The 27880-nt window shown below is 37.3% G+C and overlaps 1 protein-coding gene across 3 annotated transcripts in view; it reads right to left on the bottom strand.

Annotated features, from left to right (window-relative positions):
- Positions 1-1096: 1096 nt before the first annotated feature.
- Positions 1097-27880, bottom strand: part of BRDT (bromodomain testis associated) — a 52068-nt gene continuing 25284 nt past the window's right edge. For all 3 annotated transcript variants that reach the window (XM_032247879.1, XM_032247877.1, XM_032247878.1), the window contains 7 exons: positions 27223-27284; positions 26493-26543; positions 24228-24399; positions 16540-16640; positions 10189-10394; positions 9501-9681; positions 1097-1316 (listed from right to left, as the gene is read on the bottom strand). In XM_032247879.1, the coding sequence (XP_032103770.1) occupies positions 1248-1316; positions 9501-9681; positions 10189-10394; positions 16540-16640; positions 24228-24399; positions 26493-26543; positions 27223-27284 (842 nt within the window). In that variant the 3' untranslated portion in view covers positions 1097-1247. The remainder of the gene's footprint in view (positions 1317-9500; positions 9682-10188; positions 10395-16539; positions 16641-24227; positions 24400-26492; positions 26544-27222; positions 27285-27880) is intronic.

Genomic DNA, 27880 nt, shown 5'->3' with positions numbered 1-27880 from the left:
TTGCAACTTGAAATAACAGAACAAATATTTTACAGAATATTTAAATAAAAGTCTTACTGTAGTTAAGTAAAATATTTTTAAACATTCATTGCTATCATATGCATACTAAGAAATGTCTCATAAGTTCATATAGAAACTTACATACATAATAATCACTATTAAATATTACAAATAAATATTTTAGTTATTTTGACTCAAATTCAACATCTTTCAAACCGTAGGCAGTATTTTGTTTTGTTTTGTTTTCTTTTTTTTGAGATAGGGTCTCTGTTGCTGAGGCTGGAGTAAAGCAGCACAAACATAGCGCACTGCAGTCTTGACCTCCTAGGTTCAAGTGATTCTCCTGTCTCAGCCTTCCATGTAGCTGAGACTATTGGCATGTGCCACCATACCTCATTTTTTTTTTTTGTAGAGGCGGGGGTCTCACTCTATCACCCAGGCTGGAGTGCAGTGGTGTGATTTCAGCTCACTGCAACCTCTGCTTCCTGGGCTCAAGTGATTTTCCTACGTGAGCACCCCCAAGTAGCTGGGACCACAGGCATGCACCACCACATCCAGCTGATTTTTTGTAGAAACAAGGTTTCACCATGTTGCCCAGGCCAAAACTTCTGAGCAATCTGCCCACCTTGATCTCCCAAAGAGCTGGGATTGTAGGTGTCAGCCACCATAACTGGCAATTCTGGCCAGTACTTCTTTAAATTACATTTCAATATAAATTTTTAATATAGAACCAGCAGAGAATCTTATGAAATCTGACATTCAATGAAACCAAGTATTATTTGTTAGAATCTAAATATTTTTGAAGGCAGACAAATATTAGTTTTAAAAGTTAAAAATTCAACAAGAACTATGTTTTTTATACAGTTTCATATATTCTTCATTATTTTTCACTAATTGAATAAGAAAAGCCATATTCTTCATTTTTAAACAAGCAGGAACTATCCCTTTTGAATTTTCATTGCTTAAAACAAGGCCTATAATAATACATAATTATTTATAGAAAATGAATATCTGAGAATTTATCCAATTTTTAGGGATCCAAAATTATTAAATTTCCTGTAATTATATCATTAAAAAAATAAGCATATAGCTATTAAAAATGTACGTGAAAACTGTTTAATCATTTTAGAGCTGTCAAAATACAATATAAGATTGGTGTCTTGGTATCTGAAAGCAATCATTTTAGCATATACATTTTGAGCTTTTACCATTCATTTTAAGTTGATGGTTAATTTAAAAACTGAGTTTTAATCAAAGTTGTTTTCAAACATTGTCATAATGTCTCTTTGAAGAGTCATATCAATGGTACCCGCCATCTGTTGAAAAAGCAAAAAAATTTTCATATTACTTTAAAAATGTATGCTTTTATTATAACTATGCAATAATGATTATGCCACATTTGGGAACAGATCACACAACATGAAATTTATTCAATAATAATTTATTATTTTTTTCTCAGTTTGAATAAATTTGTACATAATGATTTCTCTCCAAATTCTACCTGATTTATTAATATATTGTTCATGTGATAAATAAAAAACAAAACCTACAAGAATACTAAGAATAAGTTTGACTCTCCTTTACAAGTTAAAGAGACAGTTCAAAGTTGACAAGAGTGGGTATGAATAAGAACATAAACTCTGAGAGCACATTGCCTTACTTCTAATATAAACATAATGCCAGACACAAAAAATTTCTTTCTGAATGAATCAATATCTTCGTTAGGAGAGAGACGACTATAATATGTAACGTTAAAGCTATGCACTTTCCTTGAGTCTGCCATTTACTGTGTAACCTAGTAAGTCTGTTCTATGTATAAGCATTTATGAAGATCAAATCGGATTAAATATGTAACATGCAAGCAAAATGCCATATTAATCACTGAAAAGCTATTTAAAAAATAAGCCAAAGTAGAGAAGAAGTTAATTAAGACAAGGGAAACAAATGTCAACTATACTCTGAAGCCTTTTCTAAATGCCCTTATAGTTAGATATTCTTTAGCATCTAAGATGACACCAAATATTAAAGTTCACGAAATGATTTTTTTTTTGGAGACAGAGTTTCGCTCTTGTTACCCAGGCTGGAGTGCAATGGCGCCATCTCAACTCACGGCAACCTCCGCCTCCCGGGTTTAAGTGATTCTCCTGCCTCAGCCTCCCGAGTAGCTGGGACTACAGGCATGCACCACCAGGCCCGGCTAATTTTTGTATATTTAGTAGAGACAGGGTTTCTCCATGTTGGTGGGGCTGGTCTCAAACTCCTGACCTCGTGATCCACCTGCCTCCAGCTACAAAATGATTTTTAAAAAATAAATCAATAACAGATCAGAGTGGTAGATAAAAGCACTAATTTACAATCAGTTGGTTGGCTTCTTGAATGGAAATTAGCATTCTCATTAGCTATGTGGGAAAATATTTGGAATTATGATTTGCCTACTGAAAGCATATTTAACTTTTATGTCTGACTCTTATAAACCGTAAAAATTTCCTTAAATCTACCTTAGAGACAAAAGGATACTTCTTAAATCTTAACCTAGACTATATTTTTTTTTTTGCCTTTTTTTTTTTAAAACAGAGTCTCATTCTGTCACCCAGGCTCGAGTGCAGTGGCATGGTCTCGGCTCACTGCAACCTCTGCCTCCTGGGTTCAAATAAGTCTCCTTCCTTAGCCCCCTGAGGAGCTGGGATTATAGATGCACACCACCATGCCCAGCTAATTTTGCATTTTTAGTAGAGACGTAGTTTTGCTCCATTGGCCAGGCTGGTCTCGAACTTGACCTCAAGAGATCTACCCACTTTGGCCTCCCAAAGTGCTGGGATTACAGGTGTGAGCTGCCGCAACTGGCCCAGACTACATTCTTATTTTGTTTCTTGAGACAGAGTCTCACTCTGTTGCCCAGGCTGGAGTACAGTGGCATGACCTCAGCTCACTGCAACCTCTGCCTCACAGGTTCAGGTGATTCTCATGTTTCAGCCTCCCAAGTAGCTGGGGCTACAGGTGCACACCACAAAGCCCAGCTAATTTTTGTATTTTTAGTAGAGACAGTGTTTCACTATGTTGGCCAGGCTGCTCTCAAACTCCTGACCTCAAGTGATCCACCCGCCTTGGCCTCTCAAAGTGCTGGGATTATAGGTATGAGCCACCACACCTGGCCCCAGACTACATTCTTAGCAACCAGTTTGTAGGATGCCAAATGCCTAGCCCAGGTAGTTCCCTAAAGTTCTATTTTAAGTCTCCAATATAGGCATTGGATACGTTGTCCTAGTTTAAGTATCAGGTGATACTGCTGTAAGTATCTGGACATACTGCAAAATTATAGAATATATAATGAAACCTGTTTTTATTTAAAGGTTGTATCAGCTTATTTTAGATTTTCTTATATCTTGACTAAAATCTGTGCATGTAGAACAATTATCAACAGAGAGCTGGTTATTCTCTGTACCAATTAACCTTAGATACCATGGCTTTTTTTTGAGATGGGAGTCTCACTGTCACAATCTTGGCTCCCTGTAACCCTCTGCCTCCCGGTTCAAATTATTCTCCTGTCTCAGCCTCCCAAGTAGCTAGCATTATAGGTGCGCCACCATGGCTGGCTAATTTTTGTATTTTTAGTAGAGATGGGGTTTCCCCATGTTGGCCAGGCTGGTCTTGAACTCCTTAACCTCCAGTGATCTGCCTGCCTCTGCCTCCCAAAGTGTTGGGATTACAGTTGTGAGCTGCTGCACACGGCCAATACCATGACTTTTAATACTAACTAATGCTCCCTATAGCTGACACCATAAGCTGGCTATTCTTCTCTGTGGTCCTAAATACACTCTTCAACTATTCAAATTTAAGATCAAAAGTTTGGTCAAGGGAACTGGCATGAGGTGAACTTCTGGGAGCTCTGAAAAGTGTCAAATTATTATTGCTTTATAGAGTATGGCTCTCTCGACTGGGAGCAAGATAAGAGGCTGGGCTGTCAAAAATGATAGCAGATAGATCCAAGGTCAGGTTGTCAGTTATCAAGCTGCTAGACGTGACATCATTAGTCAACTTTCAGTGGGTTCTTAGTCTAGTCATGTTCCAGAAAAGTGCTTAGGATATTGGGAAATTTATCAGGTTACCTAGTTGTGTTGTTGGGTGGCAACTAGGGGGGCAGTGAAATCACTTGGGGGTGACTTAAGTCAGGCCTCTGTGAGTGCCAACAGAAAAAATTTTTACATCACTACAGAAAGACTTTAGGACGACTACTAATGAAATTTAACGATGAGTTCCTTAAAACCTCCAAAAGACATTACCAAAAAGCTTCTATTAAACATTGAGTTCATTAAAATTAAAGTTTAAAATTCAGTTCTTTAGTTGCATTATCTACATTTCCTGTGCTCAACAGCCCTATGTGGCTATTTACTAACATGTTTGTGTACATAAAGCATAGTTGTATCATTGTAGGAAGTTCCATTGAGATCATACTGCTCTAAAGTAAACTTTACCATATGTTACAGCACAATTAAATGTGACTTGTTTCTACCTTAATATTATGGAATATGTGGCTGACAAAACTTGTTATACCTAGAAAATTAATTTGCACTTTAACCAATACTACAGCTAAAGCCAATGGCTCTTTTCTTCTCAAACTAATGTTCTTATATAGCCTATGAATTCACATGTCTTTCCCAGGATTACAAAAATATCTAGCTCTATGGGACCAAGACTGCTGGAAAAAAAAAAAATCTAGCACCCAACAAGGGAACATTCATGACATCTGGTGTTTATGACTGTCAGTTATGCAAAGCAGCAGAAAAATGCTATTCACAAAGAGACTAACTAACTAGTTGAAACTGACCCAAAACTGACATAAATATTGGAATTAGCAGAGAAGCACATTAAAACAGTTATTTTAACTGTATTCCATTTTTTCAGAAATTTAACAGAGATTCACACACACACACACACACACACACACACACACACACACACACTTACTTTTAATAAACCCAAATCACACATCTACAATGTCTGGGATGAAAAATAATACCCTGGGGATTAACAGAAGATTAGACACTGAAGAGAAGACTGGCGAATTTATCAAAAATAAATTCAAAGGGAAAAAATAATTTAAAAAAATTAAAAGACCAGCCCAGGTGCAGGTGGCTCACACCGGTAATCACAGCACTTTGGGAGGCAGAGGCAGGCATATTCCTTAAGGACAGGAGTTTGAGACTAGCCTGGCCAACATGGTGAAACACTGTCTCTACTAAAAACAAAAACAAAATTAGCTGGACACGGTGGCATGTGCCTTTATTCTAGCTACTCAGGAGGCTGAGGCATGAGATCACTTGAACCTGAGAGGAGGTGGAGGTTGCAGTGAGCCAAGATCATGCCACTGCACTCCAGCCTGGTGGACAAAGTGGGATTCAGTCTCAAAAGAAAAAAAAGAAAAAAAAAAAAAAAGGAGCATTAGTGAGCTGTGGGACAACTTTAAATTTTTAAGTGGTCTAATACATAAATAATTGGAGTCCTCACAGGGAAGTGAGGTGGGAAATTATAACGGCTAAAATGTTTCCAAGCTTGATGAAAACTATAAACATACATCTCAAATAAGCTAAACAAATCACAAGAAACATGAAGAAAACAATTGCTGAAACCCAGTGATCAATACACATGTTAAAGGCAAGTAAAGAGAAACATACTATATACAGAAAGACCAAAGATGATGATAATGGACTTCTCAGTGGAAACAATGGAATCAATGAGACTGTGAACAAGTACCTTTGAAGTACTAAAATAAGAAACACTAACATTCTAGAGTTCTAAATTCAGCAAAAGCATCTTTCAAAATTGAAGGCAGGGCGAGGTACAGAGGCTCACACCTGTAATTCTAGCACTCTGGGAGGCAGAGGCAGGCAAATTGCTTGAGCTCAGGAGTTCAAGACCACCCTGGGCAACACAGTGAGACTTTGTCTCTCCAAAAAAAAAAAAAAAAGAAATCAAAAATTCACCGGGTGTGGTGGTACATGCCTGAGGTCCCAGCTGCTGTGGGGTTGGGATGGGAGGATCTCGAGCTTGGGAGGTCAAGGCTGCAGTGAGCCATGATCATGCCACTGCACTCCTACCTGGGCAACAGAGTGAGACTCTGTCAAAAAAAAAAAAAAAAAAAGTGGCAAATTGAAAAACCTGCACATAAATGTGTATGGCAGTTTTATTCTTAATTGTTATAAGTTGGAGGCAACCAAGATGTCCTTTAATAGGTAAGAAATAACTAAACTGTGGTATATTCATATAATGAAATATTGTTCTGTGCTAAAAAGAAATGACCTATCATGATAGCCAAGATATGGAACTAACCTAAATGTCCATGTGTGGCTGAACAGAGAAAATGTGATATATGTAATGGAATAATATTCAGTCTTTTAAAAGAAAATTCCATCATTTTCAACAACATGGATGAACCCAGAGGACATTATGTTAAGTGAAATAAGCCAGCCAAAGAAAGACAAACACTACATGATCTCACCTATAGGTGGAATCTTAGGTTGAATCCATAGAAGCAGAGGATGAAATGGTAATTTATTAGGGTATGGGGAGGGGTTGGGGTAGAGATAAGATATATTATTTAAAGCATACAAAATTTCAGTTAGACAGGAGTTCCAAGAGATTGAATGTACAACATGGAGACTAGTTAAAAACAATGTATTACATACTAAAAAATTACTAAGAATAGATTTTAAGTGTTCACACCACAAAAGGTGAGGTTAGTCTGATGTAGCCATTCCATAAAACATCAATGTATACCATAAATATATATAATTTTTCTGTCAATTAAAATAATTATTTAAAAAAATGATTGAGCTATCAAGTCAAGGAAATGGAGAGGAACCTTAAATGCACATTGCTGAGTCAAAGACAACAATCTGAAAAGGCTGCATAGTGCATGATTCCAACTATATGACATTCTGGACAAGATAAACCTATGGAGACAGTAAAAAGATCAGTGGTTGCCAGGGTTGTAAGGAAGAATGAATAAGTGGACCACAGGAATGTTTTAGGGCAGGAAAACTATTCTGTATGAAACTGTAATGATTGATGTATACCATTATACATTTGTCAAAATCCATAAAAAGTACAACACAAAGGGTGAATCCTAATGTGAACTACAGACTTTGCTTGATTAAACTAAGGCTGTGTTGACTCTGATGGTGGGAGAGGGCATTTATATAAAGGGATATGGCATATAGGAACTCTATACTTTTTCAGCTCAGTTTTGCTACGAATGTAACTGCTCTAAAAAATAAAGCCTATGAATGGGGAAAAAAGGCCAAATAAAGGCATTTTCAGATGCACAAAAGTGGAAAGAACTGACTGCCAGCAGATCTACACTACAAGAAATGTTCAAAGGACATCCTTTATGCAAAATGAAAATTACACTATTTGGATATCTAGATCTAAACAAAGAAATGGGCCAGGTGCGGTGGCCCACACCTATAATCCCAGCACTTAGGGAGGCCGAGGTGGGTGGATAATCAAGGTCAGGAGTTCAAGACTAGCCTGGCCAACATGGCGAAACCTTGGCTGTAATCCCAGCTACTCGGGAGACTGAGGCAGAAGAATCGCTTGACCCCAGGAGGTGGAGGTTGCAGTGAGCCGAGACTGCGCCACTGTACTCCAGCCTGGGTGACAGAGTGAGACTCTGTCTCAAAAAATAAAATAAAAATAAAAAGCAGGCCAAGAGTGGTGGCTGATGCCTGTAATCCCAGCACTTTGGGAGGCCAAGGCAGGCTGATCACCTGAGGTCAGGAGGTCGAGACCAGCCTGGCTAACATGGTGAAAGCCCATTTCTACTAAAAATACAAAAAATTAGCTGGGTGTGGTTGTGCACGCCTGTAATCCCAGCTACTTGGGAGACTGAGGCGAGAATCACTTGAACCCGGGCGGTAGAGGTTGCAGTGAGCCAAGATCGGGCCATTACACTTCAGCTTGGGCAACAAGAGTGAAACTCATCTCAAAACAAAAACAAAAACAAAAGCAACCTCTCATTACATGTTGCCTACAAAAAATTCCCTTTAAATAATAAACACAAGATAAGGTAAAAGTAAAATGATGGAAAGAATTTTACTATGCCAACACTAGTCATAAAAAAGTGAAGTGCCTATATTAAATCTCAGTGTAATTTTCACAGTAATTATTAACAGAATTAAAGATAATTTCATTATGAAAAAGAAGACAAATCAACTTGCCCCGATTAATGCTCTACTTAACAGCAATAAAATACACATTCTTCATGTGCACACAGAGTATTTACCAAAGTAGACCATAAAACAGGCCATAAAATAAGTCTCAATAAATTTCAAAGAATTCAAATCAGATATGTATATGACCACAATGGAATTAAACTGGGAATCACAAACAGAAATCACTAGAATCAAGCCTGGTGCAGTGGCTCATGCCTGTAATCCCAGCACTTTGGGAGGTTGAGCCAGGTGAATCACAAGGTCAGGAGTTTGAGACCAGCCTGGCCAACATTGTGAAACCCCTTCTCTACTAAGAATACAAAAAATTAGCTTAGTGTAGTGGCGGGTGCCTGTAATTCCAGCTGCTAGGGAGGCTGAGGCAGGAGAATCGCTTGAACCTGGGAGGTGGAGGTTGCAGTCAGCCAAGATCACGCCACTGCACTCCAGTCCGTGAGGCAGAGCAAGCCTCTGTCTTAGGAAAAAAAAAAGAAAAGAAAATAGAAAAAGAAGTCACTAGAATTGGAAAATTCCCAAATATCTGGAAACTAAACACTTACAAAATAATCCATGAATAAAAGAAGGAATCAATTTTAGCCTTTAAAATATTATTTTCTGCATATTAGGACTTCTAAATGAAAGTCAGCTTCCTAATCTAGCAGTCAACTGAAGAAATGCTGACCTGGAACAGATGGCCTATTTTCTGGCCACAATTCAGAAGTGGTTTACAGATTTTTAAAGAGTAATAATAATAAGGGATAAATCACTTCACCTACTGCATTTTCCTATGTGCTTAATACATGTTTATTCATTTCACCTTCACAATAGGTATTATTATTCCCACTTTAGGGAGTTAGATAATTGCCTAGGTCTAAGAGTCTAGTAAATTGGCAGACAATTTTTTTTTTTTTTTTTTTTAAGAGCACCATGTTGCTCTGTCACCCACACTGGAGAGCAGTGGCATGATCATAGCTCCCTGCAGCCTCGAACTCCTGGGCTCAAAAGATCCTCTTGCCTCCAGAACCAACATTTTAGTTGTACTAAAGTACTCAGGTAGTATAGTACTTCCAGGATTGATACTCATTGCATTGTGCTTGCCTCCTTTGACTATGACATTTTTAATTTTAACCTTTAATTTTAGAAACTGATAGTCATTAAAGAGGTAAATTTAGAATTTAATAAAATTCCATCACTGAAAAATTACCCCGAATGCATCCTTGAACACACAAAAGACAGTGCTCTGTTAAATCTTTCCCTTGTTAAATTAGATTTAGTAAACTAAAATTCACTTACTGCTTCTCTCCTCCTCCGCTCTTGTTCTTTCTCCCTTGCTAAATTACGGTCTTTGAGAAGCCAGAGTTTGGATTTATCTTGAGCTTCCAATGACTGCTGATGTTCTTTCTGCTCTTCTCCATAGCACTTGTTTTGTATTTTATTTGAAAAAGATTCTACAGTCAATCCATTCCCAAGATTCCTTAAAGAAAAAAAGTATAGCTCAAAGTAGGTTTCAAGTTCCTTAAAAGTATTACAAAAATATATTATTAAATGGCAAATGTAAAGCCATATATTAGACAACCATTTTCAGGTTATAACATTATTTTTAAGCTTTATTTCTGATGCATCAAATTATACATAAGTTAATCTATATTACTAAAGAAATGGGTTTAGAAAACTGTGACCAAGATGAACCACTATCTTCTTACACATAGACTAGAAAACCTTTAAGACGTTTCTGTAAAGTAATGACTATATAATTTAGTAATATTAGTATCTTTAGTGGCTTAATCCCTTGATTATTTCTGTCTTCAAAAGAGATACCACTTAGAAAAAGTATCAATAAAAATGTACTTTTTGCAATTACAATTTGCTCTGTGTTCTGCTAAATAGTTGAATCATAGTCACTTAACAAATAAGAAATTTAATATATTTAAAATACATTCTATATCTCCCAACGCCTCCTTTAATCCAGTAAATTACAGACCTCTGATTTTCTTGAGAAACTTTTGGTTCCTTTGTATTTTGTTCCAAATGTTTCCGTACGAGTTCCTGTGTCCGAGCTTTTACTTCCTTTTCTATGGCTGCTTTTCTAAATTGGTTGAAGAGCTCATCTGAGGATTTCAGTACACCTGATGGTTTCACTGGTTTGCCTAAACTTTTCCATGAATCTGCATTCTTAATCTTTAGATCCTAAAACAAATATATGGTTCAGTCTATGTCTACAGATATAAACCAAATTTTGGAAGGAAGGAAATATTTTTTGATACAGTAATAGATATGATTTTTCATGTACTTTTACTGAAGTTAAAGGTTACCAAAGTCAGAAAAAAAAATACAAAAACGTAATAGATCATCTAGATCACCTAAACTCAATTATTTATCTGGGGCCAAAGTAAAGTAGCACACTTGCCAATTATTTTAAGACATATATATTAACTGCATAATTTAAAGAAAGCATAAAAATAAATAAATCCCTCAGTGTAATCAAGATACTTATGATCCTATAGGGAAAATAAAACAAATGCTCAAAGGATTAATAAGAGGCAAACTAAGATCATACCCTAAAAATGGCATGGAAGTTTGTTGAGAGCCCTCTGACATGGATATATTTTTCCTTTTCGTGGTTAAGAAGAAGAAACTTAAGATGATGTGACTGCTCTTCTTAAACAAGATACACCATGGTTGAGATCAGTGCTGCCCACCAGAAATATATGTAATTTAATGTTTTCTAATAGCCATATTTTAAAAATTTAAGTAAATTTAATATATATATTTATTTAACCAAATATACCCAAAGCATTATTTCAACATATGATACATTATAACATCTATCTTATACAAGACGTAAGACATTTTTCATACTAAGTCATCCTAATTATTTACATTTGTAGCACATTTCAATTCAAATGCTAAATTCCTACTAGAAACAATTGATCTGTAATCAGATTTAATAAAATTGACAGTTGAAAAAGTAGTTATGTATAGTCAAGCTATTCCAAACACATCTAAGTCTTCCAAAACTGAATTGCGTCCATTTTTAATTAAAAGACAAATATTAAAACTTAGTTCCTTTAGCTACATTTCAAGGGCTCAAGTAGCCACGTGTGACTAGAGGCTACCATATTAGATAAGCACAAGTAAGTCTAGATGACCCTTTCTAACAGTTTACGTGTCCATCTAGAATGAGGAAAGAGGACTATGCAATACTAAAACATCCTCTGTTGAATTTTTAACAATAATTATCTCCTTAATAATTATGCTTGATTGTACTTTTGATATATTTCCATGAAATGTAAGGAGAAAACTTGTCTAGGGTCCCATATAAGGCAAAAGAAAATTTATGACTAGATGTATTTATAGGCCTTTTATTTTTGTCCTGAATAAAAGGAGTCAAAACATCCTTCCCTTCCCCTAAACACAAGCTTCACCAATGTCAATGATCAGCCAGTTGTGCTCTTATAAGTAACCAATAAAATCTGTTTTTGTCTCTAATTATGGAATGGGCTAATTATTAGTTCTAGGACTCATTCAACTTAAGCATCTCACCTTCCAACAGAGATTTGAAACAGAACAGGTAATAATTGGTAGTACAGTCATCCCTTGGTAGCTGCGGGGAATTGGTTCCAGGACTTTCCACAGATACCAAAATCCATGGACACTCAAATCCCTATATAAAATGGCACAGTATTTGCACATAACCTGTGCATATCTTCTTATATACTTTAAGTCATCTCTGGACTACTTATAATACCTAATACAATGTAAATTGTTGTTATACTCTGTTGTCTGGGGGAATAATGACAAGAAAAAGTCTGTTGTACATGTTCAATATGGATGCAATTTTTTCCCAAATATTTTCAATCTTTGGTTGACTCAACGGATATGGAACCCATAAGTACTAAAGGCTGACTATATATTTAATAAAGAATAATGGAAGGATAAAATCCTGGTCTCTGCCTCTGTGTTCTGAAATAATTATTTTATTGCAATGAAATTTTGACAGACACTAAGACAGGAAAGTTTGCATGTGGAATTTTTCAGGTATCACAAAGAACGAGAAGACTTTTGACAAGCAGAGATGAGGATGGAAAGCATTCCTGATGGAAGAAAGCACATAAAGGTCTTGCTAGGTTTATCTGGAGAGAAATTAGTAGTTCAGTTTTAATCGATTACAAGACTCCTTAGTTAAGACTGAGAAGTTAGCTTGGGGTCACAACACAGAGGTGCTTAATTTTCACTCTGGTGTCAGAAGTTGGAAACCACTAAAGCTTTCACACAGATAAGTAATTTAAACAGATCAGCAAATCAAGAGGACTAATATAAGAATATTAAAAGTAGACTAGGCCGAACACAGTGGTGTATGCCCATAATCCCAGCACTGGTTTTTTTTTGTTGATGTTTTTTTTTTTTTTGAGCTGGAGTCTCACTCTGTAAGCCCAGGCTAGAGTGCAGTGGCTCAATCTCGGCTCACTGCAACCTCCACCTCCAGGGTCCCGGTTCAAGCAATTCTCCTACCTCAGCCTCCCAAGTAGCTGGGATTACAGGCATGAGCCACCATGTCCAGCTAATTTTTGTATTTTTTAGTAGGGACAGGGTTTCACTATGTTGGCCAGTCTGGTCTTGAACTCTTGACCTCATGATCCGCCCGCCGTGGCCTCCCAAAGTGTTGGGATTACAGGCGTGAGCCACCACACCCAGCCAATCCCAGTACTTTAAGTAAATCACTTGAGCTCAGGAGTTAGAGACCAGCGTAGGTAACATGGTAAAACCCTGTCTCTACAAAATATCAAAAATTAGCTGGGTGTCGTGGTGTGCACCTGTAGTCCCAAGTACTCAGGAGGCTGAGGTGGGAGGATCGCTTGAGCCTGGGAGGTTGGCACTGCAGTAAACTGTGATTATGCCACTATACTTCAGCCTGGCTGATAAAACAAGACCCTGTATCAAAAAAAAAAAAAAAAGTGACTAGATTAGAACAAGGAGAGCCTCAAGTAAGTCAGACCAGAACCACTTATGAAATGTTAAGAGCTCAGATTTAGGCAATAAGGCTTGTTTCTGTGATGCTAAGGGAAAAGAAGATACCTTTAGGCCAGGCAGCACTTTGAGAGGTTGAGGCAGGCAGATCACTTGAGGTCAAGAGTTCAAGACCTGCCTGGCTAACATGGTGAAACCCCATCTCTACTGAAAATACAAAAATTAGCTAGGTGCAGTGGTGCGAGCCTATAGTCTCAGCTACTCAGGAGGCTGAGGCAGGAGAATCGCTTGAACCTAGGAGGTGGAGGTTGCAGTGAGCTGAGATCACACCACCGCACTCCAGCCCGCAAGTCTGTTTCAAAATGAGAAGATAAATTAAAAGATAAAAATAAAAAAAGAAGATCTCTTTAAAGGTAAAACCCAAATAATTTAACACTTCTTTGGCTGTAAAGAACTAAATTGTCAAAAATGATAAAACTTATGAGAGGTCAGGTCTAGTATGTACGAGTCATCTACATAGCAACTAACTGAAATTTCAATGGTGCACATTTAATCAGAAAAGAATAGTAGTAGGCCCTAGTTTCATGCCCTATGAAGACTCTGGGCGGGATGCAGCTATTTAGAGGTCACTGGCCCCTCTAGGGCAGTGGTGCAAATTACAGGTATATGGGAATACCTAGATGCTAGGTAAAATTAAGATTGACTCTAAGGCCAGGCACGGTGGCTCACACCTGTAATCCAAGCACTTTGGAGACCAAGGTGGGCAGATCGCCTGAGGTCGGGAGTTCAAGATTGACTGTCAACTGGGGGTGATTTTTGTCCCTCATCTCCCTGAAGTGGGATATTTGGCTATGTTAGACATTTTTGGTTTCAAATGGGGGTGGGTTAAAGGGCACTACTAGCATCTAGCAGGTAGAGGGTAATGTTCCTGTTAATCAGCTTTCAATGCACAGGCCCACCCCCAAGAAAAATTTTCCCAGCCTAAAATGTTAATAGTGCTATGGTTGAGAAACTCCAATTTAAGATCTAAACAGATAGTGAGAAAATAAGACAAAAAAGAATAATGGATAGAAGGTATAGGAGCAGGAGAACTCCACAGTAAATCTGTTGAATGAAAGGAAATTAAGAACAGAGATAGAAAGGTTAGACATGGTGAGAACGAATACCTTTTCCTGACGAAGAGGTAAGAGAAGAACCACAAAGCTAAGGGCTCTGCTTAGTAGAAAGATGAGAAGTTGAAAGTCTACTGAGTGTAGCAAACCACCAAGGGACACGGTTACCTATGTAACAAACCTGCACATCTTGCACATGTACCCCAGAACATAAAATTTTTTTTAAAAAAAAAAGTCTACTGAAATGACTAGGTTTAATTCCAGCTCTTAGGCAAGATGCTTGGGCCATCGGGGGTGCACTTTATTCATAAAGACTTCCTCAGATTGCTTTTAGCATCAAAATTCGGTAGCCCACCCCCCTTTTTTTTTATGTTAAAGAGATGGGTCTTGCTCTTTTGCTCAGGCTGGAGTACAGTGGCAAAATCAGAGCTGAGTGCAGCCTCAAACTCCTGGGCTCAAGCAATCCTGCTGCCTCAGCCTCCTGAGTAGCTGGGATTACAGGCATGAGCAACTGCACCTGGGCCAAACCTCCTTTTCAATAAGTGTTAACACTGCTTGTAATGAGGCAACAAGGGTGGGAAATGTCAGGAATGGAAACAATTTGCTTGATCCTTTGCTGTGAAGAGAACAAACTACACAACCCTGTTTCTTCTTAAGCTTTTACTCCAATAGTTTAGTGACTTACACCTGTCGCACAAACTTGAACGGTATGACATAGACTTGTTTTGCTGCTTATTTTTGCTGTAACCTCTTTGTCCTGTTGGACATTTTCTTATTGTTTTGAAACTTTGCTTTGGGCCAGTCACAATTATAAAATTTTGTGAAATTAGAAAAAGTATAGTACATAACGAACCAAATGTTTAAGAAAATTTGGGCTGGGCACAGGGGCTTATGCTTATTATCCTAGTCCCTTATGCATGCCAACAAAATTCCTTATTAAGTCAGTTTGAGCTGAGTTTTCTGTCTCTGGGAGGCCAAGGCTGGAGGACTGCTTGAGCCCAGGAGTTAGAGACCAGCCTGAGCAACATAGGGGAGACCTCATCTCTACAAAAAATTTAAAAAAACAAAAACTTTGCAACACTATTCTTTGCATCTTAAAGGTGATGGAGGATACTTCTGTTGTTAAGTAAAACAAAATACAATAAAATAAAAAAATTAATGTTGATTGTCAGAAAAGCCACTTTTGAATGGTTCTTATCCATACTTATCAATAACAAAATACCCACACTAAATATTGCCAGTCTTTAATGATAATAATTATGAGCAGAGAATTATCTAAAAGAATCAAAGATGTTAAGAAAGCACCAGGGCCAAAGCAGTTTGATCCTCGTATGGCAAAATGGTTTTCTGTCTCCAGACAATAATCTTAAACACTAAGGCTAAGACTTGTCCTCTAAAGTACTTGTAAGGAAAAAATAACAAGTAGGGGGTAACAGAACAGGGGGAGGGAGGGAAGGACGGGGAGAGAGAGAATATATAAAAATATCCCTTTCACAGTTTCTGAAAACACCTTGAACCTCATGTATCTTAATGTATTCCAAACATCTAGAATATCTGTTTAAAGAATGATATCAATGAGTAATTTAAAGATTAAGTAGACATAAGACTCCATTAGGAAATCCAAGGGATTTCCTAAATATTCCTAGAATAGATTCTAAAAGGGTTTTATGACATGCTTTAAAACTGGGATCACTGGCCAATATCAACATTATAGAACTTTCAGGTAAACACAAACAGGAGGGCCAGGCACAGTGGCTCGTGCCTGTAATCGCAACATTTTGAGAGGCTGAGGCAGGTGGATCACCTAAGATCAGGAATTCGAGAAAAACCTGGCCAACATGGCGAAACTCTGTCTCCACTAAAAATACAAAAAATTAGCCTAGCGTGGTGGCACATCCTTGTAATCCCAGGTACTCAGGAGGCTGAGGCATGAGAATTGCTTGAAACTGGGAGGCAGAAGTTGCCATGAGCCAAGATCACACCACTGTACTCCAGCCTGGGTGACAGAGTGAGACTCTGTCTCAAAAAATACAAACGAAACAAACAAAACCACACACAAACAAGAGGACCAATGATGGTGGGTAGGGGAAGGGCGTTGCTCACAAGTACTTTTTAAAAATTACATAGGCAAAAATTAGGCTTAGAGATCCAACACTTCATTTAAGTCAGGGCTTTAAATACCACTTGTACCACTTCTAAACCCAATTTCAAATCCCTTCAAGATTTGTTAGAAAAAATAACATTACTTTTACCTTCTGTACAGGAGCTTGACATTCAGATTCTAACATCGTTGTGTCATTATCACCAGATGGACACATCACAGTTATGCCATTCTGAACAGCTCTCGAATCACCTGGATGCACACATTTTTAGAATAGTATAATTAAAATATTTCATCCTACTTACCCAGAATTTGATTTTAATTTTCCTTCCAGGTCAGACGCTATGAAAACAAAGAAACTAATTTTTTGATGCATCATTTAACTTTGGAATATTTTTAGTTAGGGAAAAACTACTGTAAAATATTTCTCATTGGAAAGTTACCATCTTTGCTCTCTTTTTGTTATTTTTGCTTGTTCTGGTCAGCATGAAGTATAGCTGACATCATGGCTCACCCACCAAAATCTGTTATCTGATCCCCTTGCCATTGCAGCTCTCCATTTTATAGACTGACCTCAGCTCCAGAGGTGAGCTGTTTTTTTTTTTTTTTTTTTTTTTGTTACAGGGTCTTGCTTTGACACCCCAGACTGGAGTGTAGTGGTATGATCTTGGCTCACTGCAGCCTCCACCTCCAAAGTTCAAGCAATTTTCCTGCCTCAGCCTCCTAAGTAGCTAGAATGACAGGTACCCACCACCACGCCTGGCTAATTTTTGTATTTTTTGTAGAGATGGGGGTTTCACCATGTTGGCCAGGTTGGTCTTGAACCCCTGACCTTCAGTGATCTGCCCTCCTCAGCCTCCCAAAGTGCTGGGATTACAGGCATAAGCCACCACACCTGGCCAGGCCTTTAAATTTCAACATGAGTTTTGGAGAGGACAAACATTCAAACCATAGCATAAGTTATTTAAAGCAATTTAGATTGCTAACAAAACCTAGTTATCACTAAACATGTACTGAGCACATACTATGTACTGAGCACTAGGAACATAAGGATGACTAAAACATACTATCTATCCTCAGGTATTACATGCCCAGCCTAGAGGTGGGTTTTTATTAGGCCAAGCCAATCATGGTAATTGTATCTCACCATCAGTAACTCATTTAGGAAGAGCAGACCTAAGCCAATGTAGGGCTTCCAAGGGAAAGATGCTGCCTGGGTGGCCAACTGGAGACGGACAAAACACAGAGAGGGGAACTAAGATATCAGACACTCAAAATAGCTTCCAAGGGAAACAGAGATGAGAAATGCAATTAAGTCTGATTCTAAGGTGAGGAGAACAAACTACGCAATCTTGTTAATTCTTTTCATGGAAATATTCCATTTATTATTATTATTGGTGAAGATTAACTACAGAGTGTGAGCCCTGATCAAGCCATGACTAAAAGATTGGCCTATCTTTAGACTATTGATTATGTATGCCAACAAAATTCCTTATTAAGTCAGTTTGAGCTGAGTTTTCTGTCATTTGCAACATGGAACATCCTGATGCATGAAACTTAATTGACCGTTTGATTCAATTCTCTCTAGTCATTGTCCATAGGTTCTAATTAGTGGCTGAAGAACAAGAGAGACAGATCAAAGCTGAGTTGCTATCTTCTTAACTGACCCAAACTAATAAAATCCTGTCCACTTACATATTATAGGGACTTACATTTAAGTTTTTACCACCTGTCAATCCCTTGACTGATTCTCTAGCTAAATCATACTCTGAGGTTGAGGCTAGAAGAGAACAAGGAACATCAAGGACTAGCAGTGGGCACAGGAGGGCACAACAAAACACTGTCAAAGAATGCATGAACAAAAGCTCAAATTTTTAATTTGTATGTCAGAACACAGCCCCAATGTATCCATGTTTCCTCACTTCAACAAGGAAAGGAAGAATATAGTGAGAAAAGCTGTAAGTACAGGACTACCTTCCCTTTTCTGCTTCCTGTCAGTTATTATTTAGGAAGTAGAAAAGTATGTATGGTAAGTAAAATTCTAAAGTGACCCTCAATTTGCTGACTCTAAGTTAGTAAGTGATGATAGTGCCATTATTAATAATTAAAGAGGAAGAATTTTAAATCTGGGGACCAGGCTGCGTGCACTGGCTTAAGCCTGCAATCCCATCACTTTGGGAGGCCAAGGCAGGAGGATTCATTAAGCCCAGAAGTTTGAGACCAGCCATGGTGGGATCCCATCTCTACCAAACAAAACAAAACAAACGAAGAGACAAAAACTTAGCTGGGCATGGTGGCATACATCTGTGGTCCCAGCTACTTAGGAAGCTGAGGCAGGAGGATGGCTTGAGCCCAGGTCGAGGCTGCAGTGAGCCATGTTTATGCCATTGTACTCCAGCCTGAGCGACATAGGAAGACTGTCTCAAAAAAAGAAAAAAAATCTGGGGGCTAAAAGGGAGAATTCAGTTTTTACATGGCTGTATTTGGAATGCCTATGTGATGTTTAAGCAAAAACATTTAATAGAGTTGTATAAACATGCCTGAGGCCTGGGTACATTTGAATTGTAAAAATGAGACAAGAGGGCTGAGTTCGGTGGCTCACATCTGTAATCCCAGCACTTTGAGAGGCTGAGGAGGGCAGATCTCCTGAGATCGAGAGTTTGGGATCAGCCTGACCAACATGGAGAAACCCTGTCTTTACTTAAAAATACAATTAGTTGGGCGTGATGGCACCTGCATGTAATCGCAGCTACTCAGGAGGCTGAGGCAGGAGAATCGCTTAAACCCAGGAGGTAGAGGTTTCAGTGAGCCGAGATCGAGCTATTGCACTCCAGCCTGGGGCAACAAGAGTGAAACTCCATCTCAGAAAAAAAAAAAAAAAAAAACCCCCGCTCCCAGCCTTTTCCATGTTGTAACATGACATGGAAAAAGCTATAACAACCAGGCGGCGGGGGGGAGGCTGTTCCCAGCTCATTGCTTAAGAGCTGAGGGGACACTTGTTCAGTAAGACTGTGCTTTGAAACATGGTTGGTAAACTCTGGAGTAGGTGAAAAAAAAAAAGAGGCTTAAGGATGCAATTCAGAGAATTATCAACATCTAAAGGGAGGAAGATAAAGAGATATCTGTAAAGAACAGAGAGATGGCATGGTTACGAGAGGTGTCATAAAAGCCTAGGAAGTATGACAAGGGTCCAACTCTGAAAAATATTTTTACATGAATGACTCTGTGACACCTCAAAACACTACAAAACTCATCTTTCCTCAGAAACCTATTCTTCATCTGTGTCCCCAGTCTGTCAGCCTGGATATTATCCACCAAGTATCCTGTGAGCCGCCAAAGCTTATATTCCTGTGTTATTAACCCAGCATGTTTTCATATTTTACAGACCTACCCATTCTACTCTTGTAATTTCTTTGAACTTTCCCCTTCTCTTTCCTTCTATCACATTATGTTATTTTCCCCCTATTACTGCAACAGCCCAACTGGTCTCCTCCCTTCTCTGGTCTCTACTCCCCTTTCCTTCAACTCACTTACATAATATTGGCAGATTAATCACCCAGAGGCACACCCTTCACTCAAAAAACCCTCACTGGCTTCCAACTGATTATACTATTATCATTAAGTCCAAAGTATCTAGACTTCATGGGTTAAATGATCTGAACCTGGACTACCTTTCTAGATTATTTTCCACATTCCTGTTTAATCCAACCAAATGTTTAATCACATGGAATTATGAGTTGGCTAAATACCTTCACATTCATGTTGCTTCCTTCATCCAAATGCCTTTCCATCCTAAATATACATAGGTAAGCCTTATTTTTTTTTTCTCCAATATCCAGCTCAAATGATACTTTTATTCTGTAAAATATGTATATGCCAAACAGATCAGGTGGTTCTGCCTTCTTCATCTCCTTAAAGTTCACTTTAGCTTCTTTCAAGGCACATTATTTTTACGTTATATACCAGTTGTTTATTTCTCCTATGAGATAGCAAACTGCTGATTTACTTTTTCATTTGCAATTATGAATTCATGTTTATATTAACAGCCTAAATATTTTAAAAACTCAATGTAATTTAGTGAAGCTTTTAATGAGGTGGGGGAAGGGTAACTATAAGGATAAGAGTAGTAATCTTTTATGGCTAAAAACTTCAACTTATGCCACCCCCTCCAAATGCCTGCAGCACTTTGGGAGGCCAAGGCTGGCAAATCACCTAAGGTCAGGAATTTGTGACCAGCCTGGCCAAAATGGTGAAATCTTGTCTCTACTAAAAATACAAATATTAGCGTGGCGTGCACCTGTAATCCCAGCTACTTAGGAAGCTGAGGCAGGAGAATCACTAGAACCCTGGAGACAGAGGCTACATTAAGCCGAGATCGCACCACTGCACTCCAGCCTGGGTGACGGAGCAAGATTCCATCTTAATGCAACAACAAAAAACTTCAACTTATAAGGAAAAAAAATTAAACATTATCCATCTCTTGTGGAGACTTCATATGTGGGTAGGGGTATGATGAAAACCAGTAACACTTAAAAATTCACTTTTTAATCTTTTATGTACTCTAACATTTTGTCAAACTATTTTTCCAATAAGAAAACTTCAAGATAAATAGTACTTTCACCATTTAATTGTAAAGTTTAAGAAAAAAAATTATTTCCATTGAGATTTCATTCCAGAAAAAGAAAATATCCCTACATATTTTATAGCTCACATACATTTGCAATTTCCCTTGGGCATAGTGTCACCTACAGATGGCAAATGCAAACCACGTTGTTTCTGAAAATACTGCCAACTACAAAAGAACAGCCACTGTGGCACCATCCAAACTTTCCTCTATACATTAGATTGCTAATAGGCATCGCATAAACAGAATCTCAAGTAATATAACAAACTGATTCTTAATGAAGGTGTGGATATTGGCCTGACTTTTCATAGATAGGGTGCTTTCTTAAATTAGGAATAAGAGAACACCTTGACTACATTCTTACCTTTTTCATAGCCTAGTCCTTTTCAAGGTCAAGGCTACCCTAGCATTTTTCTAAAACATACTCTAGTTAAAACAGTAACTTTTTCCTACTTTAGCTCTTTATAATGAGCCTTCAAATGTTCAAATCTCTCCAATTCAAAAACTCAAAACAACCTCTCCTACTCCTCCAAAAAAATCTATCTTCATGTTAAAGCCACAAATATCTTCCCATCCTCTTTACTAACAAAGTTCTTCCAAGAATGGTTTACATTCACTACACTCAAATTCCATTACTTCTCAATTTACAACAATCTGGTTTCTGCCCCATCACAATGGCTACTAAAAAAAGCTTCTGGAAAAGGAAAAATTCTCACATTCCCAACGTAATCCCCTCTCCCCATTCATTATCCTACTTAAGTGCTCTGCAATATGTGATACTCTTGATTTCCTTCTAAAAGAAGGATCTATCTTCCTGGGCTTCTATTACACTATTTTTCCTTTTTCTCTACCTCTGGTTACCTCTTAACTATTTTTTTCTACTTTTACTGAGGAGGTTTTGTTTCTTAGAATTCTGTCCTTAAGCTTTTCTCTTCCTGCTCTGTAGATTTTCCTGGGTGTTTTCATTTATTCTCATGGCTTCAAGTACCTTTTACATGCTGTTAATTCCTAATTTGTAATTCCTGTTACGCCCTGTTAGTTAGTTCTAGAAACCTAATTCTAGTTTTATATTTCCACTTAGATATTCTGTAACACCTCAAAGACGTCCAAAATGAGTTCTGTCTCCTGTTTTCAATCCAACTATTAGATAATTTCCAAGTAGCTCATTCATTCTAACAAAGTCTATCAATTCTGCCACAAAAATACCTTATACATCCACATCCTTTCTATATTTGCTTTATTAGTTTTGGTCCTAATAATTTCTTTCCTAGACTATAGCATTCAGGGTCCTTACTTGGTCGTAACTACATCAGAGCAGCATCTTAACCCATCCTCTAAATAGTAAGCAGCAATTTTTTACCTATTATAAAATCTGGGGCTGGGTGTGGTGGCTACTGCCTGTAATCCCAACACTGGGAGGCTGAGGTGGGCAGGTCACCAGTCTGGAGTTCGAGACCAGCCTGGCCAACATGGCAAAACCCTGTCTCTATGAAAAATATAAAAATTAGACACATATGGTTGGGCATGCCTGTAATCCCAACTACTCAGGTGGCTGGGGCATGAGAATCACTTGAACGTGGGAGGCAGAGGTTGTGGTAAGCAGAGATTACGCCACTATACTCCAGCCTGGTCAACAGGGTGAGACTCTGTCTCAAAAAATAAATAAAGTAAAATGGAATGAAATCTGACTATGCTTCCTATATAAAGCTCCTTGTTGTACGCAAATAAAAGTATACAAATTTGTATACAATTTGTTGCATACAAATTAATAGCACTGCCATTCAAGGTAACTCATGACCTATAGCTATCATATCTTCCAGTATTCTCCAAGTATCTTGAAAATGTATTTCTAAAAAAAAAAAAAAGTAGATATAAATATTTCATACTTTGGATGTTTGTTTATTCTTCTTGAAATGCCCTCCAGTGTGGCCTTACATATTTTCTCCACTGATCTCCATTCCCTTTCCCACATGAAGAGACGTAATTTTAGATAAGGACAAACTGGAATATTCAAACACAGAGTAGGGAGGCCAAGGCAGGTGGATCATCTGAGGTCAGGAGTTGGAGATCAGCCTGACCAACATGGTAAAACCGTTCTCTACTAAAAAGACAAAAAATTAGCCAGACGCGGTGGCGCACGCCTGTAATCCCAGCTACTCAGGTGGCTGAGACAGGATAATTACTTGAAACCAGGAGTCAGAGGTTGCAGTGAGCCGAGATTGCGCCATTGTACTTCAGCCTAGGCAATAAGAGTAAAACTCTGTCTCAAACAAACAAAAACCACACACAGAATAGTAGGGAGCTTTTATACTGAAAGCTGTGAGGAAGGATCCAAATGTCCCCCTCTTCCTCCTAATCTGTGTTGCAGTAAAACAGCTTGGAAATGTATTCTGCTAGGGAGATACCTCTGCCCTTGGGTAGCCAAGTTGAAACCAGGGCACATCTTGGAGGGAAGAAGACATGGACAAGGAATATTCAGATCTGCCTTCAACCTAGGCCTAAATACATCAGTGTCTCAAGGTTTAGGCATGTTCTAGGCTAAACTCATATCATAAGTACCCTTCGTGCCACACATATCCCTTGATCCACCCCCTTTCAGGAAAACCAAGCTGAGACAGGGAAAACATTCCCTTCCAACAAGATATTAAGTCAAATGAATCTAAAAATATAAAAATTTAACCAGTTTTAGATATATAGGAACTACCATTAGGCTAGTTTTTCTAGTCCAAGTTTCCTTAACTGTTAACTCTTTTATATATCTGTAACTTCATTTCTTTACCTGTAGAATCTCTATGTATCTTTCTCTTACGGGTAGGTAGGTAGGTAGGTGGGGTGTGTGTGTGTGTGTGTGTGTGTGTGTGTGTGTGTGTATGTAAAATGCATGTATATTATACACATATGTGTATATAATTTATATGTAACATAATATTTATATATGTAGTGTATATATATCATACTAATGTACATAATTTACATGAAAGGAAATTGGGTGTGAACTGTATAATTTTCTTTCTTTTAAATATAACAAGTGTCTATAGGTATAAAGCAGATAATTTCTAACGATGTGCTTCAGTGATTATTTGTAACCCAGAATTTACTAGTTATGATTATTTGTATTTCCCAGATATTTAACATTTAAGATGACCATAGCATTTTCATATACATATAAGTTTAGAAGTCAATTTCTCCGTAACAGTTATTTGTTAATTTCTTACCTGAGGGAGGCAGAATTTGTAAAGGTGAAATGTTTTTCACAGTCTGTAAATGTTGTAATTCTTGATAATTAAATCCTAATTGGTGGTGATTTGGTGGTATTATACATGAAGGTGTGGTCTGATGAACAAGGGTAGTATTAGCAGAGGTTGTATCTTTCACAGAATATTCTCTCTGTTAAAACAAAATCAAATAAAGTTATCACTTCATTTTAACACACAAGAAGTACACCTAAGAGAACAGAAACACAAGAGGCAAGAATATAATTTAATACTACCTTTTAAAAATACCATTATTATTTAAGCCACACAAATCTATAATGTATAGTTATTCCTTTTTTGCAGATGAGGAAACTAGGGTTTAAAAGGATTAAATAACTTGGCCATTATATGGCTTACAAGAGGTAGAGTAAGTCAAAGCCTATGATCTTAGTTATGAGTATGCATGTACATATTTTACATGAGTATACATGTATATTAAACCATGCTATTCACTTTTAAAAGCTTTCCTGTAATTACTAAAAAACAAACAAAACAAACCCCTGAGCTTTTCTAGCAAATCTAGAGACCAATTCATTTACTTTAGCTCTTTTTCCTTACTGTATTATAGAGATAAACGGAGAAATTTAAAATTACATTATGGTCAACCCAAAAGACTATCAATAAATTCTAATTCAATATTCAGTTAATTATTAAGTAAAAGCTGTAGTGTAATAATAGCTAACATTTATTTAACGTTTACTATTTGTGAGGTACCAGGGTAAGTCCTTGACATAGCTATTCTTTAATTCTCACAATAATCCTGTGAGTTAGGTATTTTTGTCTCTACTTACATTTTCAATAGGACTTAGAAATAATAGAAGCAGCTTACCTAAAATCTCTCACCTATTCTGCGTCAGGCGAAGTCACAGTACCAAAGCCCAGCAACCTTATCTACTAAGCTCTGAGTTGTAGATAGTACAGAGATAAATAAGACAGTCTTTCTCCTTTGTCTAACAAGGTGTTGGGTTGAGTGAGTAGGCAGGAAAGTGTATGAATAACATCTACGCAAATGTGAATAAAACAAATGCCATAGAAAGGTTTATCCCAATAATATACACCCAGGCTGAAGCTTAAAGCCTAATGTTCAGGTTTAAATCAGGCAAAAAAAAAAAATCACTTTCTAAACTACACAAATATATACTTTCATACATGAACCTATAGATTAATATGTACTATATCTATACATACTATCTTTTACCATAAATAGGTGTTTTTTCTCAGTGAGTGAAAGTGAAAAAATTTTGACCAAAAATAGACCACAGAGGTGGCATTCTTCATGCTATGTATTAAGATGAAAATGCTTCCAGAGTTTCTTCATAACTTGACATAATTTTTTGATTCCACTAATACACCTTTGGCAAGACAGACCATCTATATCTTCTTCCCATTCAAAAAGGAATGGGAAGGCCAGGAATGGTGGCTCATGCCTGTAATCCCAGCACTTTGGGAGGCTGAGGTAGGTGGGTCACCTGAAGTCTGGAGTTCAAGACCAGCCTGGCCAACATGGTGAAACCCCTAATTCTACTACAAATACAAAAATTAGCTTGGTGTGGAGGTGTGTGCCTATAGTTCAGTCCCAGCTACTCCGGAGACTGAGGCATGAGAATTGCTTGAACCAGAAAGGCAGAGGTTGCAGTGAGCCAAGATCATGCCACTGTACTCCAGCCTGAGTGACAGAGCAAGACTCTGTCTCAAAAAAAAAAGTATACATATATTATATATAATAGTATTAATATATTAATATTTAATATAATTATATATTATAATGTATATATGTATCATATATAATGTATGTTGTATATTATATATAATGTATATATAACAGTGTAATACATATAGTATGTATAATACATAGTATATGTTATATATGTGATGTATAATATACATTATATATATTATAATATATATTATACATTATATAGTATATATAACACAGTATATAATTATATATAGTATACACTATATATAATGTATATACATTATACATTAACATATACTATATATAATGTATAATATATATAATTTCACTTATGTGTCCAAAGCCCTCTTGTTATATACTCCAAGCCATCTAATTCCTTATAAATACCCTCAGCTTCCATATTTCTCTGAATGTATTTGCTGTGCTTTTCTATGCTTCTCTTCATACTATTAGTTTAAAAAATAACTCCCTAATCTGTATGTAAACCATTTCTTCCCCTGTTCTTTAAAGCCCATTTTAAGCTTTACCTGTGTGATGCCTGTCCTTTCTTCAGGCAGTATACATTCTTTCTTCATTTTCTAAAAGTAATGATATAGATTATAGAATTAATCATTATCTCTCAACCATGTAATTATATTTCTTTTTCACAAATTCAAGCTCTTTCAAAACAATGTTATTTGTTATTGTGTTCTCTAACTTAGCTGGATGTTAAATACTTCTGTTTGAGAAGAGTACAAATGGAAAAAAATTTATATGGGGATGACAACTTGAGCCAGTAAAAAAGTCACTTCTATTCTTTTCAAAGCACATCAATTGCTAGTCAAACATAGATGTGCTAAAATAGATAGCTGGCAATTATAAGTTTTATCTGTAGAAACCTTAGCTACCATTCTCCTACCATCTTTTGAGAAATTTCACTTAACTGTATGCATAGTTCTGTACACTCACTTGGGATACCAAGGCCATCCCTCTGTATTCAGACTCTCAGAGATAAGCTGAAGCTTCTAGAATTTGTTCTACTTATCTGTTTGGCTTATACAACAGTTATATCTTATTGAGAAATGAAGCCAAATAGTTTCCCTATTTAGTCTTCTTCAGAAAGAAATCATTGAACATTTAGTTGATAAGCTAGAACAAGTGACAACTTTCTTCATGTAAATAAAATTGAAAACAATTTTAAAGAAAGCTACTACTACACCCATGAGTTAAAACATACATACTTTTAAAATTCAGGGTACAAATAAAGAATTAACTTACCTTTACATTCTCTTTAGAAGGAGAATCATCTGGTGTTGCTTCTGTTAACTTGGGTAACATTTCTGCAAATGTATACACATATATATTTTAATATCTATTAGCTTAAAAAATAACCAAGTTATAATTTTTCCATATTAGAAATAAAGTGGGGCCTGGGCATGGTGGCTGACGCCTGTAATCGCAGCACTTTGGGAGGCAAGGTGGGTGGATCATGGGGTCAGGAGATCGAGATCATCCTGGCTAACACAGTGAAACCACGTCTCTACTAAAAATACAAAAATTAGCTGGGTGTGGTGGCCCATGCCTGTAGTCCCAGCTACTTGGGAGGCTGAGGCAGGAGAATCGCTTGAACCTGGGAGGCAGAGATTTCAGTGAGCCGAGATCATGCCACTGCACTCCAGCCTGGGCAACAATGCAAGACTCTTGTCTCAAAAAAAAAAAAAAAAATACAGTGGCGACTTCAAGAAAATGCCTTTAATACCAACCTCTCCTTATAGTCACAGGTTTTTGCCCTCTTAGAGTCAGCTAAAATTTCTAAAGGGATACCTGCTTTCAAGATGTTTCATTTTCCCATAGTGTAATAAATATCCACTCACAAATTTCAAATTACATTATGTTTACGCAAAAAAGTGCAGTACGTTACTTAACAGTAAAGAGC

The sequence above is a fragment of the Sapajus apella genome, unplaced genomic scaffold, assembly GCF_009761245.1.
Source record: "Sapajus apella isolate SASKATOON/1434 unplaced genomic scaffold, GSC_monkey_1.0 scaffold64, whole genome shotgun sequence".
Taxonomy (NCBI): Eukaryota; Metazoa; Chordata; class Mammalia; order Primates; family Cebidae; genus Sapajus; species Sapajus apella.
This window is presented reverse-complemented; position numbering and strand designations above follow the sequence as displayed.